Source organism: Ctenocephalides felis, unplaced genomic scaffold (genome assembly GCF_003426905.1).
Source record: "Ctenocephalides felis isolate EL2017-DRISC unplaced genomic scaffold, ASM342690v1 CF-g0.4_SCAFFOLD_01604, whole genome shotgun sequence".
Taxonomy (NCBI): domain Eukaryota; kingdom Metazoa; phylum Arthropoda; class Insecta; order Siphonaptera; family Pulicidae; genus Ctenocephalides; species Ctenocephalides felis.
The window spans coordinates 16,245,953-16,261,609 of record NW_020537758.1 but is presented as its reverse complement, the minus strand read 5'-3'; the positions used below and the strand labels follow the sequence as shown (position 1 = coordinate 16,261,609).

Below are 15,657 nucleotides of genomic sequence, written 5' to 3'. Positions count from 1 at the left end.
TTTTTTGCTAACAACTATAGGTAAATAAAAAATTAGAAATGTATTCTGTCAGTCAAAAATTTTGGTAAAGCTGATCAAAATGATTTTTAATATCTTTATATATATATATGGATGGTTGTATATACCCATTTTTTAAAAAAAACTTTCAACAATAATATGTTGTGAAATATTTATATATACTAATAGCAAAGATCGTTTACACAGCATGAGCTTTATGATATCTGAAATGATAAATATAAAGAATATCTTGTTGATAGCTTATATCAAATATCAATACATGTTAGTCAACAATCTGCAGAAAAAACATTTTTTTTAGATAAATATATGTTTTTAGCATAAAACATGACCGATAAGAATAATATTTGATTTGGGAAAACGAAATAAAAAAATAAAAGCATTCTAAAAACACATATTATGTGTAAATTAGTGAACTATAGCTAATATAACAAATTATCAGATAAAATAAAAACCATCGTAGGTTTGAACAAACCTACATATTGGCTTCGTTAAAAAGCATTTTGGAGCTAATTAAGGCTTTTATCTGCAAGATAATTGTTATAATCTATAACAGTCTCTGTTTCAATGCATAAGTATAAACATTAGATAAATTAGATTAGATATCTAAATATATCCATTTTTTTTAAAAAAATTAAATTTTGGTGAAGTTAAAATTTTTATTATTCTAAAATTTTGAAGTTTTATATTTTTTATCCTAAATTTTGCTGCATTTGCAATGTATAAAATCACTTTTAATACTCGTAGAGTTAATATCAAACAAACAGCTTTACTCATTCAAGCGTCCCTCGATTTACCCTTAATTAAAAATATCCTACTACGCCCACTACTGCTTTTATTCGAGATGAAGCAGAATATTTCAATACGATACAAAACAAGGCTTTGCTTAATCTAAACGGGCTTCTTCTATACAAACTAAATATTAATATTTAGCGTATTGTGCGTGCCCGGCTTTGCGCCATTATGGGCCCGATAGGCCGATAGCCGTCCGTCGCGTGACTCCGAGGGCGATTCTTCTGTTGTGTTTGCCGGAGTGGTGCTTCACTTTCGTGATTTTCTCCCGATAAGGATTTGGTATAGAATAGAAGGGTGTCTCTATCCATACTATGTCGATGAGGCAATCCAATCCAATTCGTCAACACTCACAATAGACGGCTTTTATACAATTTGTTAGCATGTTGCTGGTAATCGTTATATCTTCAGGACAAAATTGTACGCAACTTGGAGCAGGAAATTATTTCTATTTTTGAACTTTTTAATATTTAATATGAATATATATATATATATATATATATATATATAAGTTTTTGTTTAATAATTTTAATGTTAAGTTATGCGAGGCAAAATCCTTAGGGCAATACATCAAACAATAATTATAGAAGTTCACAAAATCTTTATTAGGTTCAAACGATTTGACAAACGATCTTATATCATCTTCCTTAAACTACAATCTACAAAAAAAAAAAAAATAATTAAACAGTAAAATAATTGAATAGACCTACATTTAAGATAGAGTGCTTCTAGATAACTCATAACTAATAGAAAATGTACACCTTTCTAATCGTGTCAATTTACAATAAAAGTACGAATTGAATTCCTATAGTTTCCTAAATGACCTAATTGTTTCCTAATGTCAAAATAAATATAGTGTGCAGAAAACATGCGACTTTTTATAGGTGAGAGATGACATAGAAATAAAAGAATTTAAAATACCAAAAGATCACTTAGTGTGGTTACTAATTGTGAGGGTGGACGATGAGAAAAAAACTGTAATTTTAAAAAAATAAATTTAGAAGAATTGTTTAAAATTACTTTATAGTTATCACAAAGTGAAGGAGGCACCATTGCTATTTGTGTTCAACAGAATAAAACATTCCGAGAGGCGTCTAATTTAATAAACTTAAAAGTTAAAGATGTTTTGAGTACAAGATCGTAATTTTAATCAACATCAACAAAAACTAAAACACATAATAAATTGACATGTGTTATAAATTAAACATGTTAAAGATATTTAATATGAAATCTCTTTGTCAGAAAGCTTCATATGTAATTTTTTGAATAAGTTAGTGCAAAAATAGAGTTAATATGCTTTTATTTACTTAATTATATATAATTATAAATATATATATATATATATATATATATGTGTGTGTGTGTATTTCCTAATTTGTTCAATTTCTATAAAATATTGATTACAGTAAAAACAAAATACAATAAATATTATTCATTCCGCATATTCAAATCTATAATTAATATGCGAAAAAAGTAAAACAATACGACTATTCTTAATTATGATTCACAATACTATATCCACGATTTTATTTGTAAATATTCTAGCACGCGATTGATAATTTTACATTCCTTAAAAACTGAATGAATGATTTTATTTAAATAATATAAATCAAATCGGCAAATTGCATTTCTTCAATGGAATGCGTTATTGAAGGTATTATTAATAAAAATATTCAAATGGGTTTAATAATGCTTTGTTTTATAAAACTGAAAATAACAAAAGATTGACTGCACGAATCTCAATGCTTCAAAAATTAATTAAACGTAGTTTGTAAATTATATGATAAAGTTTTAAATAGTAAAAAAAAAGTTCAAAATAGGTTTTAAAAAGCCTGTGATATTAATTACATATAGATAGTTAATTTAACAACATTCGAACTGAAATATTTCGCTAAAGCAAATATAAAATTGAACTCAATAATTTGATTAATATTACTTTTTTATATTATTTCATTTTCAATAGCAATTAGAATACAGTACTATTCTATGGGCTATTTGGTTTGTTCACTCACATACATATAAACACCCTTTTAAACACACATATAAATTATTGTGATACATATTATATCCAATTCTGATCCATTTTTACAACGATAAAGTTCTTCAATATTATCTTTGAGCAGCTTCTCTTTCAGTCTTCTAGAAATTTGTGTCTTAAGAATCTGAGTGACCATTCAATTTGAAAATATCAAATTATTCAATGTTTATATTAATTAATTTAATTTTGATTGTTTTATATTATTAACAGTCAAAATTATAAATGACACATGAAAAAAAATTGATGCATTCTACGCAATACATCAAAATTAAGTCCGACAATGTGTGTTTCTTGAATATCCATAAAGTGCTCAACATTTTCAGTAATAAAACTAACTTGTGTCTTATTTAACTTTGTGCAAAAATATATTTTTCTCAGTATATGATTATATATAAACGTGCTCTATCTGCTTCGATCTGCACAAATATTCATTAGCGCTTATGTGTTCGCCACGTGTCGGCTCGTGGCGCGCATCTGCTGAAGGACAGATGGCTCAGATGGATCTATCTACCCTGGTAGATACTATTTTTGAGATCTGAGAATGAACATCTCTATATGTTTTCTATTTTCCACCACTATCTGGCTTCAGAGGAAACCCAACAATACCAGAGTAATTGGAAATTGATTTTCAATCGCTCGAAGCAGGTTTCTGGATGTTTATTTTTGTACCGAAGAGAAGAAATTTATGGTGTATTGATGGTTATCACTATTGTAAAAATATTTTTTAAAGCCATTCAACTAAGTTAATTAAATATTTGTAAATATGTTTGTATATATATGTGAGTGTGTGTTCAATCAATTCCAGTGACATAAATCATTGTCTACATTAGTCCTAATAATTTGGTTACTCCACTCTACCCAGACGCATTTAGTGTATTATTTTTACAAGTGATATATATATTATCCAAACAAAAAATACCTGTGTAATATACCTGATTAAAAAGCAGCACGTGTGTTAGGTATATGACCACTCATTGTTAATGTATATCATTATTTTTCTACCCTCTGTGTGAGCCAGAAAGAACCATTAACTCAACAAAATAAAAGCTCACCACAGTACATATCAATAGGACAAGTCATGACGGCATTGGCACGAATAACGTGTATCAGCAGGTTATTGATTTAGAAACCAGGTCGTCGGTGTTTTGATAAAAATTATTTCTACAAGTCAGTAATGAAACAACAAATATTGGATAAGGAAAAGCAAAAATACTAACTGTGATTTTTGTAATAGAACATTTAAATGATATGCTAACAGTATTAATGGAATCTATACCGAATCCAGATAATACATTTGTGAATAAAATTATAAACTTCCAAAATTGCTCTATGTTGACTAACGCTTAAGGGTCCACGGGTAAAAATGTCCACCATAATCAAAAGCCTCCAAAAAAGTAAAGTATACAATTTTTTAATCTCTAAAATTTGGAACAATATCTAAAATTTAGTATAATATCTACAATTTAGAACAATTTTTAAAATTTATAACTAGATCTAAAATTTAGTACAAATCTAAAATGTAGAACAAGATCTAAAATTTAGAACTAAATCTAAAATTTAGAACAAGTTCTAAAATTTAGAACTAGATCTAAAATTTAGAAAAATATCTAAAATTAGAACAAATAGAACTAGAACAGTATCTAAAACTCAGAGCATTATCTAACATTTAGTGCAATATCTAAAATTTAGATCTAGAACTAGAACTAGAACAATATCTGAAATTTAGATCAATATTTAAAATTTAGAACAAGTTCTAAAATTTATAACTAGATCTAAAAATTAGAACAAGATCTAAAATTTAGATCCAGATCTGAAATTTAGAACAAGATCTCAAATTTAAAACATGATCTAAAATTTAGAACAGAATCCAAATGTTAGATAAATATCCAATATTTAGAACTAGATCTGAAATTTAGAATTAGATCTGAAATTTAGGACAAGATCTAAGATTTAGAAAAATATCTAAAATTAGAACAATATCTAAAATTTAGAAAAATATCTAAAATTAGAACAATATTTATAAGAACAATATCTACAATTTAGAACTAAATCTAAAGTTAAGAAAAATATCTTGAATTGATGAGAACTAGATCTAAATTTTAGAACAATATATGAAATTTAGAACAATATATAAAATTTAAAACAGAATTTAAAATTTAAAATAATATCTAAAATTTAGAAGACATCTAATATTTAGAATTTTAACTTAAACTTAGAACTGGGTCTAAAATTTAGACTTAGATCTAAAATTTAAAACGATGTTTAAAATTTAGAACTATATCTAAGGTTTAGAAAAATATCTAAACTTCAGAAGAATATTTATTATTTAATATTAGATATACATTTCAGAGAAACATATACATTTTAGAATAATATCTGAAATTTAAAACAATATCTAAAATTTAGAATTAGATCTAAAATTTAGAACAAGGGCTAGCATTTTGCCTTAAAGCTTGTACTTCTAGACAAATTTCTAATATATGTCATGCACAAAAAAATGCATCGTGTAATATTTATTAAAAACACTACAAAATTAAATAAAAACGTTGAACAAAAATCGAAATCGCATTATCCTTCGTCCTTGAGCGTTGCTGAACGCATAACCTGTGATGTAATTCGTGTATTACGTGATCCAAACGTTTGTTCGAGAACAAATTACAAAAGGCGAACATTTGAATAGAATTTGAGGCGTGTTCGAACTTTGGATTTATTTCAAAGTGACTGAGAGCACAGATTTCGAATGAATGGTTTAAATTAGACAAAGGCTTATTGAGAGCAGTACCTACTAAACCTATTAGGTAATGGGAATTGATTGCATTGTGCTTAACTTAGGTATTTTAACGAGGCGATTTATAGGCTTTAATAAAAGATTTTTATACATTTTGCAACACTTAAAATTTAAAACTATGGAAATGTACTTTTTAGAAAGTACCTTCACTGCAGAGTGGGAGAGTCATTTCTCGACTCGATAGTCATTTTCCCAGTCACGAATTTAAGACACCTAAGTCCGACAGTCTGCCCATCTAAAATAAGCCTAATCAAATATTAATGTCAGGTGGTAACTTCAACACTCTCATTATGACGTCGGCTTTCTATAATTCACGAAGCAGGTCAGAGGTTATCCGCATCAAATCATTTCATTGCGCCGCAGCCCGCAGGCATTGCTTTATAGCAGGTAAATTCATAATAACAAAGAGACTCCCACATTAATGCAGATGTCAGAAGGATGTTAGGACACCTGTTTATTTGTAATTTTCTATAATATTGAACATACGTTAAAAATCTAATAGGGTAGATATACAAGTACAAGTTGCAAGTCGATTTTGTGGATGGTGATGGTGTACTTTCCAGAGGTAACATGATCAAGCCAAAAAATTCAAATCCTTGAAGAAAACTCAACGTAGTCTACATATTTCATGATACTTAATGTACAAATGTGGTGAACATAATCCAAGTGCCTAAATGTTTTTTGATTTTCATGTCAGAGGTTCCCGGATCGAATCCTGGTACAATCTCTGGCTTGTCCTGTCCTGGTATGTTTTTGTTTTAATTCGACATATTGTTCGTTCATCATCCACTGATGATGGCATAGAATCTTATATCAAATCGTATAAAATATAGAGATTGACAATGAAATTTATTTATACGTTTTGACTCATTATGCCTGCCATCATTCAGCAGGGGCAGAACTTTAAAATTAGAAAAAAATAATATAATTAACAAAATATTTATAGCAAAATATTTAATTAACAATATATTTTATTTCCGTAGGGTAAGTTATTGTAATAGTCCAAAATTCGAAATTGAAAATTTTTACATTTCTTCACATTTTGAAGATTACATAGAACTGTATCTCAACGTCGAACAAATATCAGTGCATTATAGTTTTCATACAGCAAGTGCTTTAGTAATTCAGATAAATTCAATATATTTTATATATTCAAATTATATGTAGAATCTATTGAGCCATACATGTAAAAACTTTTACAGATATATTCATCCCTTGACCATTTTTTATTTTACTAAATACATTTATAAGGGTGAACGTGAACATGTGGAATGTATTACCTAAGAAAGATTGATATTATGGGGACAAATATATTTATTCATACGAAGCGGTAAATTTTTTTCGAACATTTGCGATGACATGCTTTTAGTGGTGCAATATCAGGGTGCTTACTAACTTCTGTTATATTTATTCATGCTAATTTATATTCAGGAACGCCCAAATACGGAAATTTGCATCGGGAATGAGGTACGAAATGGACAAATTTAGTTAATAAAACTTTTGTAATGCATATTGGCTGTCGAAATTTATAGAAATAATAATTTAAAAAATACAAATATATTATAGAGTTTATTCTCTTGAACTGCTAGAAAGAGCTTGTCGATTTAAAGTTTTATTATGGTTCTGAAATTTATTATAAACGACAAATAATAATACTTTAAAAATTTTTTGATATTTCTATTCAAAGACCGTTTAAATAAAATATCAAAATTGCTAAGAATTTTGTTTACATTTTCTAAAATATTAAAAAAAATGTTACGAACAGCAATTTTTCAAATTTGTTATATAGCTTCAGCTAAGTAAATTATAATTATAGCAAAGTGTGGGCTAAGAGGATAGAGATATACTGATACGATATTTAACTAAATATAATTTTTTAATTGTTTTTGAGAAAAACAATCTAATAATTCTGTTTAGCTTGAATTCCGCAACAGATTGCCGCAAATCCGTCTAGATAATTGAATTGAACCCTCGGACGGTTAAGTCATTTGGGTGAAAATCGCCCTGTACCAATAATAGATATAGGGGTAGAGCTGATAGTAATTTTTGCAAAAATATATTTGAGCTAAACAATATTGACTGACAAACCTGAAGGCAAAGAAATGAAATAAAAACGAAATTAAAGTAATAATCTGATGAACATTGACAAAATCTAGAGTTGTTTTGAAAAAAATATTATACCAGAAAAACATCTTTATCCGAAGTCTCCCTTCAAAATTCTTCAAAAACTGAATGCAATGTTTTAAATAAATTTTAAGTCAATAATTTTATGAATTAAACACAACGATGATTCACTCTTCTTTATTAACATACATTTTTGTGTACTATTATTTATCAATAACTCTAACCATTGGAATTTATTTATTCTCCTTATCGATATACCTACGTTTATATCTATATAATTGTTGCTTAAAGTCCATGTTAGTTTAAACTCAGTAAAAAAATTCATATCAAGAATGCAAACAATGTATTTGTTAGCACACACTGTGTAAAATTCCTGGTAGCAACGATGAAGTAAATATTATTATTTTGATTTGCTGTGTAAATTGCAGAGAAATAAGATATCATTTAATTCACTGATTATTTTAAAGTTGATCCAAAATTTGCTAATTGGATATTGGGATAGAAACAATAAACCACAATTAGATTTTTAAAAATTTTGGTATCAGCAATTCATCTTGTTATCACAATCTGGTCATGTTTTCATAAGATTTACTACCCAAGTATAGGTTTACTGCCAAGATCCAATTTTCATCTCCTGAAATATTTTGCCATAAAAGTATTTGCTCAACTTTGATCATTAACATCGCATGGCTGTGCGAATGTCTTGATCAGGATGTGTCGACATATCTTTCTCGAATGTGAGAATTTTATGACAGAATTTTATTGGCAAAAGCAAGAAAGACGGTTTCTTTACGACATTGTTGCATGAGTCTTTGGAATTGCTGCGCGTCGCAAATAATACGTCTGTATTGATTAAAGCACTTTGTCTGTTCTAATTGGAAGTGGGATCAGGGTTAGTTGACGACACTCCTATTTCTTGTATCGTTATGCTGCATATCATGCTGACTTGGGAAAATGATATTGGTAGTTTCGAGACATTCTAAAAATGTACAGTGAAATAGTTAAGATCAACGTTTGAGTAGTAATTAAACTTTTCCTAAATGAATATTTGAAAAAATTTCAAAATATCTTGTGAGAAAGGAAATGGTACAGTAAGATATAATGTGTATTTATTTTTCACCTTATTTTTTTTAAAAGAATTAAACATTTTCAACAAAAATTAAAAAAAACTACAATTTTTTCTCCAAACTAAAAGTAAACGTGGTGTTTGGTGACGGAGGGGGGTGATTTCAAATATCACGACTTATCACGAAGGGGGAAGGGGGTCAAGCATTTTTTTAAAAATTGATCACGTGATTAATGGACCGCTTCTAAGCTTCTGCTTCAATTTGTAACTTTGCGATTTCCAAAAAATTATATTGAACTTCTATCAATTGTCGAGCGACAAACTTGCAGATTTAGCATAAAATTGTTTGATTGCTTTTTTTTAATAATTTTAGGATAGTGATCTAATATTTTTATAATTGACTAATTGAAAAAAAACTACACTATATTTTTGTGTACTTCTGTGTACTTTTGTGTAACCTATATTAAAAATATCATTCCATATTTTAAACTTTCCGAAGAAGATAATGCTATTGACGCAAAATACGATTTGCTAATTTCATGTTTTCTCAAGGCTTCAAGTCATTTTGAACCGTTTGACACCAAAATTTCACTTTGAAACTTTGTCCTAAATATCCAAGGATCATATTACTGACCAAGACATTTATTTATCTATGTAGGACCAACCAACTTGCCTTGCCATTAAATAAATATTTAGAAAATATTATAAAGAAAATAAAAGATTTATTGAAAATTGTATATATAAGAAAATACTTGAAAAAGAAACGTTTTTGTTTCTGTTAAGAAAATTCTATTAAAGCTCAAGGTTAAATACTAAAAATATTTTTCCATTTTTTAACATCCCAAAGAAGTTAATGTTTTCAACGCAAAAAAAGATTTGCTAATTTTATATTTGCCCGAGTCTTCAAGTCATTTTGAAACGTTTGACACCAAAATTTGACTTCAAAACCTTGTGGGAAGATAGAATTCATGATCTTTACCATTGTACTAAAATAATCAAGATCTACAAAATGTTGCATTATAAAAATTAATTCATATGTATTGATCAAGTCGTTTATTTACACATATACAAAAAATTGTGCAACTTGTCTTGGCATTAAAAAAAGTATTCTAAAGAGAAGAAAAAAAGTTTATTGAAAATTTTATAAATAAAAAAAACACCTGAATGAGAAACGTTTTTGTTTTTCTATTTAAGCCATCTTGTCTATTAAAACCATTTTGTTAAAACTCTCTAATTATTGATCTAAATCGTTCTAAATTAAATTATTTGACCATAGATGTTTCTGACATCGTATTTTAAAATTAGAAAATTTCATTGAATGAATTTCACAAATTTACTAAAAATTAGTACTTTTTGTTTGAAAAAATGATCTTTTGGAAATCAGAAAAATACATTAGACCATACATCAATTTTATGAGCTATATTTTTTAAATTTGATTTGCAGTTAACAATCACTAATAGTTAAGTTAACAATGGTTACTGAAGCAAGTTTTTATACAAAATGTTTTCACCTAATATAAAATTTACATATGTTTATTACTCCAATTTGTCCATTATCCATTTACGCATACAAAATATTCAATTAACTCAATTCGTTTGAGTATTCGTAAATATTTTAATGTTTCCATAATACCAATATCGTAATAGATATAACATATCATTTATATAATATTCGTGTATGATGACCTACTGCAGAACTATCATCGTTGATCATGCGTGGACAAGGCCCCATTGTAGGGCGCAGCGGGATGACAATTACTTCTAATAGCCACCTCGACTCGAACCATTTGATCGGAACAACTTCGAAGGGTTAGCCGAGCTGTGCCTAATCCGCAATGCGGAGGATTATTAGAGCTGCAGTGCTAATTAAGGCGAAAAACCATCATTGGAGTGGTCAATGCAAACACTACTATTTGCTCCGCGATATGAGATAGATAACAATTAATAAAATCTAGAAGCTTTTCTTTCTAAAAACTCACTATGCCTTGGGTATCTGATACTCAAATAATCTATTTGCCAATAGTGCCAGAGATAAATATCAAAGTGTAGCTATTTGATTTTCACTATTTGATCATCTAAGCTTTTTCATCAAGATCAGCTATAATAATTCGTTTTTCATTATCTGAAGGTATGTCGCTAAACCAAATAGACAAAAAGTAATTTTCAAATGCTGTTTATTCACAAACCAGTTGATTGTATTATTAAATTGTATTATTAAATTATTAGTATTAAATTGTATTATTAAAATCTAGAAGCTTTTCTTTCGAAAAACTCACTATACCTTGGGTATCTGATACTCAAATAATCTATTTGCCAATAGTGCCAGAGATAAATATAAAAGCAGCCATTTGATTTTCACTATTTGATCATCTCAGCTTTTTCATCAAGATCAGCTATGAGAATTCGTTTTTCATTATCTGAAGGTATGTCGCTAAATTAAATAGACAAAATGCAATTTTCTAATGCTGTTTATTCACAAACCAGTTGATTGTATTATTTTATTTTTTGATAGGAATTCCAGATAAGTACACCGGTGTGTTTCATTTCATTCAAAATAAATTACGTGCTTCAATGAATAGTTTACCATGCAAGCTATTTGTTGATATATTTTTTACAGTTTACAAACAAAGATAAATCTGGAATGCACTAACCAAAATATTGTGAGATTCCGGATTTTTAAATTGGTTTATTTATCGCATCGTCGTTTCTTAAATGGTATGTATTTTATAAATAATTTATTTTTACATCTGCATTTAATTAGATAATGAAAAAAAGGATTTTTTTAATGAAGCAGAGCAATTCAAATTTTAATTCAAATATGTTTTGATTTAAACATATATTTCAAACAATTATTTTTTGTGAGCTTTTTTCTTAGAATTAGCAGAATAATGCAATTTTTTTAACGTTGTTAAAATGTTTATAAACGATTTTGAATAAAAAGCACTAGCAAAAATCATGTTATTTTTAGGGTTTATATTTTTTTTACTCAAATTTTGCTACAATGAAATTATAGAGTATTTTACTATTTCACAATCCTGATTAAATATAGAAACTTTTGATGGAACTTTCCAGCAAACTTTGCTGCACTTTTTTAAAAGAACGGTCTTTCAAAGTCTAATGACAAATTTTGAAATTCAATATCTGTTACAATTGCTAAAAAATATAACATCTATTAACATAAGTGAATAGTAACATAAAAATAAATAAAATGGAGTACAAAATAAAGGATGGTATTTTTATTAAAATGTAAAATAAATATCAGTATTATGATGATTTAATATAAAATAAAAGCTAATAATGATAATAATAAAATTAATTAATTAAAAATTTATAGTATAACAATAATCTTAGGTCTAGAAATGTATGGGAAATTACGTCATCATTTTACTGTGGTTCTATAAATGATATTTACGGTTACGGATCCAAAGTTTGAATAAACATCAGTAAAAATTAACCATTATTACCAAAAAATCGTCACAAACCTCTAGGTAGATATCAAAGATCATAATTTTTGTATGACATATATAAAATTTATATATTGTTCAATTTAAAGTGACATTGGCAATTGTGAACAATTATAATTGTGAAATAATTAGGGTATTACAATTACATGTAAGTTCATACCATATCACTTCTTATATATTAGTTTTAATTAATAATTTCTATCTGTGCCTTCAAACTAGAGTCCACTGAAGATGACACAAAACTATGTGTCGAAACGTATGGAAAAAATAAAAATGTTTTAAAGTCATACAAGTTTTTAATTGATGTATTGCGCTGAAGACTGAATCTCATACATATATATGTATATATATATATATATATATATATATATATATTTATTTATTTTTATTTTGAAAACTGGTTCTAGCACCACCTCAGACTCTTATATAACATAAGGTCAATTCAACACGTTTCGTACATTATCTCCTTCATCTCCCGGTCTTAAATCATACTATTCGTAATACCATTGAGTAACACATAAGCCAGAAACGCATTTTGTCTCTATGTCCTGGTACACAATGCACGTCAACAAGTCGTCCTGATCCCTTGTATCCTGTGACGAACATATCCACCATGCGAAACGCACAATGGGGTATATTCTCTTAATCCTCGTCACAAATGTCACTGTCGATGCACTTGCTGCAGATACAGTGCTTGAAATGACCAAGTTGATGCAAAATAATGTCGTGTTCAATTTCTACAATTATATTACTTGGCCTGGTAGATTTTTGTAATCAACATTTTAGTAAGATTAGGGATTGAATACGGTTGGTTTAAATATTCTCATCGTATGTACTTTGATACATGGGATATATTCATTCATATATTGACTTTTAGTATACAAGGAATATTATAGAATATATTGATACTTGTTTATCAAATCAAGATTTATGTTTTAGCACATGAAATGTTAAAGCCAAAAATTAGTCAGCTACACGACCCGGTCGCCATAGGTACCTGGGTCGAATTCTGGTACCGTATAGAAATTAATATACTTGAATTGTAGTATTGAATAGACTCCGTGAAATTGATAAAATTCTTCATAAAAGCTATAGAAAAAGATGTAAAAATCAAAAAAACTATAAAAAACAATTAAAATTTAAAAAAAATTAGTTATTACGATAATGATAATGATAATAGTCATAGTTTTATGTGATAGTGATCTTTATATTCTAAAAACATTGAAAATTGAATATTATTTGAAAACATTTAGAACTTAAAATAATTAAATTTTCAATAATTATATATAATATACGCATTCCATGTTAATTTCATGTAATATTTAATTCCATGTAATATTTCATTCCAAAAAATTTCATGCTTCCTTAGTCAAACTTTTTAAAGAATTAGGTTTTTATGACATCACTGAATTTTCTCAATTTGATTTCAATAACTATTTTCTTGCACAATCCTCATCCTTTATCTATGTAGTCTGACCACTTGATCGCCTGTACAACCATGTTTCTTTTTTTTATTGCTATTTTATTAATTTAATTTTTTTCGGTTTTAAATAAGTATAACTTTCAACCTTGAGCAAGAATTTTGAGCTTGACTGGTGGTCAAATAGACTTTAATATGATGAACTTGATTATGAACATTGTATTTAATGTTCGAATGCTTTTTTTCTCAGCTTTTTTTTTGAGAAGCGAAATTTGTGCATCTACTATGATTATTATAAAATTACTATCCTTTTAATATTAATTATGAATGAGCTTGACAAGAGCCTGAAATAATACCTATTATTATTGATTACGCCTTGGTTATGAATAAATAAATAAATAAATAAATTAGTAAATTATTATATAAAATTATATATATATATATATATATATATATATACTTGTATATCATGTATGAATTCTACCGTTTCCATCCCTGGTACAGTTTAGGGTTTGCTGTTATCGATAGGGGTTCAAGTACTAAAATGCTCGCATTAGCACTATGTTCGGTTTAATTGACTGAATTTAATACTAATAAAAAATATCAATAAAACTAATGGTGTATAATCCTGTATCTGTAAACAGAAGATGGATTTATAGATATATTATTTAATCCGATGTAAAATTGCGGGTTCAACCAATCTGAACCTGTCATATGGCAAAAAATTCATTTGAAGTGGGCAGTGGTGACTTATGAATTTGGTAAATTTCAAACAGAATGTAGTTTGAGTCTGATATTTGATCATTGAATATTTACAACAATATAATATTATATAATTATTCTTATAATTTTGTACCTAACTTCATGCGTTTGTAAGTTAAATTTCTTTATTTTTATATGGGTAATCAAAAGCTCAAATTCTTTGCACAGAATAATGTTTTAAAGTTATGCTATTATCAATTCAGATAATAAAATAAATTTACTACCTAAATGTGCTACCTGCTGTCTAATGATTTTAATAGTTAATCAAATGCATATTTAATATAATTTTTTTCCATATATTCGTATAAACTAATAATCATAGATATTTTATTTAAAATACTGTATTTATACAAGCAGAAAAAAAGAATAAAATTCTAGATGCTACTTTTTATATGATGTCATTTGCCAAAGCGATTTGGGTTCAGAATGGATTCATTAGGTTAAACGTTTGTTAAGAAGCCCTTTCGGGTCAATGAGCTCTTAGGGACCATACGGTTAATGCGTACCTGTGCTTAGGGATTCACCCTTCTCTATACTTGATATACGGAGTTTTAGCAGATTGACAAAGTTTAGGTTTTTTATAGCATTGTCAGATAGTTGTAAAAAAACTGAACGGCGTAGATTTAATTTTTTATTAAACATGATTTTTTTTATTTGCTCGTCGTTATTGACTATATGTGTATTACTTTTACCGTGATACGATATTATATAAATACACAAAACATCATAAATAAAACCAGCACTTAATCTATTTAAGCTGACCAACATTCATCATACCGTACTTCGGATCATTAATTTTCATATTCACCCGCACATGTACAGCAAGCTCGATCATTTAGTGCGCTGTTAACGCATCCCTTTCGCAACCCTGTGCTTTCGTGCCACTATGTCTCCGCCCAGCCCTGGCTACTGGTGCACTCTAGTTGATTACAAAACCTTCCTCTACCTCTCTCACCCTCCAACGAACCTTACTCGCCCCAAAAGCTCGGTGCGCTACGAGCTTTACGCACCGTCTAACCGGGGAGTTAGACGGCCGTCGTACCGTAGAAACGGCCGTGGAGCTTCGGAGAGCGGCGGTTGGGGCCGGAGTACTCGTTGAGGATACATGGGAGCGCCTGGTACACTCAATGATGGGGAAAAATTGTTGGAGTAGTTTGTTTTATAGATATATGATGAAAGCGATGCAGT

The 15,657-nt window shown here is 28.2% G+C and overlaps 2 protein-coding genes across 2 annotated transcripts in view; one reads left to right on the top strand and one right to left on the bottom strand.

Moving 5' to 3' along the window:
• LOC113372214 (alpha-methyldopa hypersensitive protein-like) overlaps nucleotides 1-15,657 on the top strand; it is a 118,301-nt gene that overhangs the window by 34,374 nt on the left and 68,270 nt on the right. The window lies entirely within an intron of this gene.
• The window catches only part of LOC113372215 (LIM/homeobox protein Lhx3), a 79,467-nt gene that overhangs the window by 33,034 nt on the left and 30,776 nt on the right, over nucleotides 1-15,657 (bottom strand). The window contains exon 3 of the mRNA XM_026612537.1: nucleotides 13,849-13,879. Within this exon, the coding sequence (XP_026468322.1) occupies nucleotides 13,849-13,879 (31 nt within the window). The remainder of the gene's footprint in view (nucleotides 1-13,848; nucleotides 13,880-15,657) is intronic.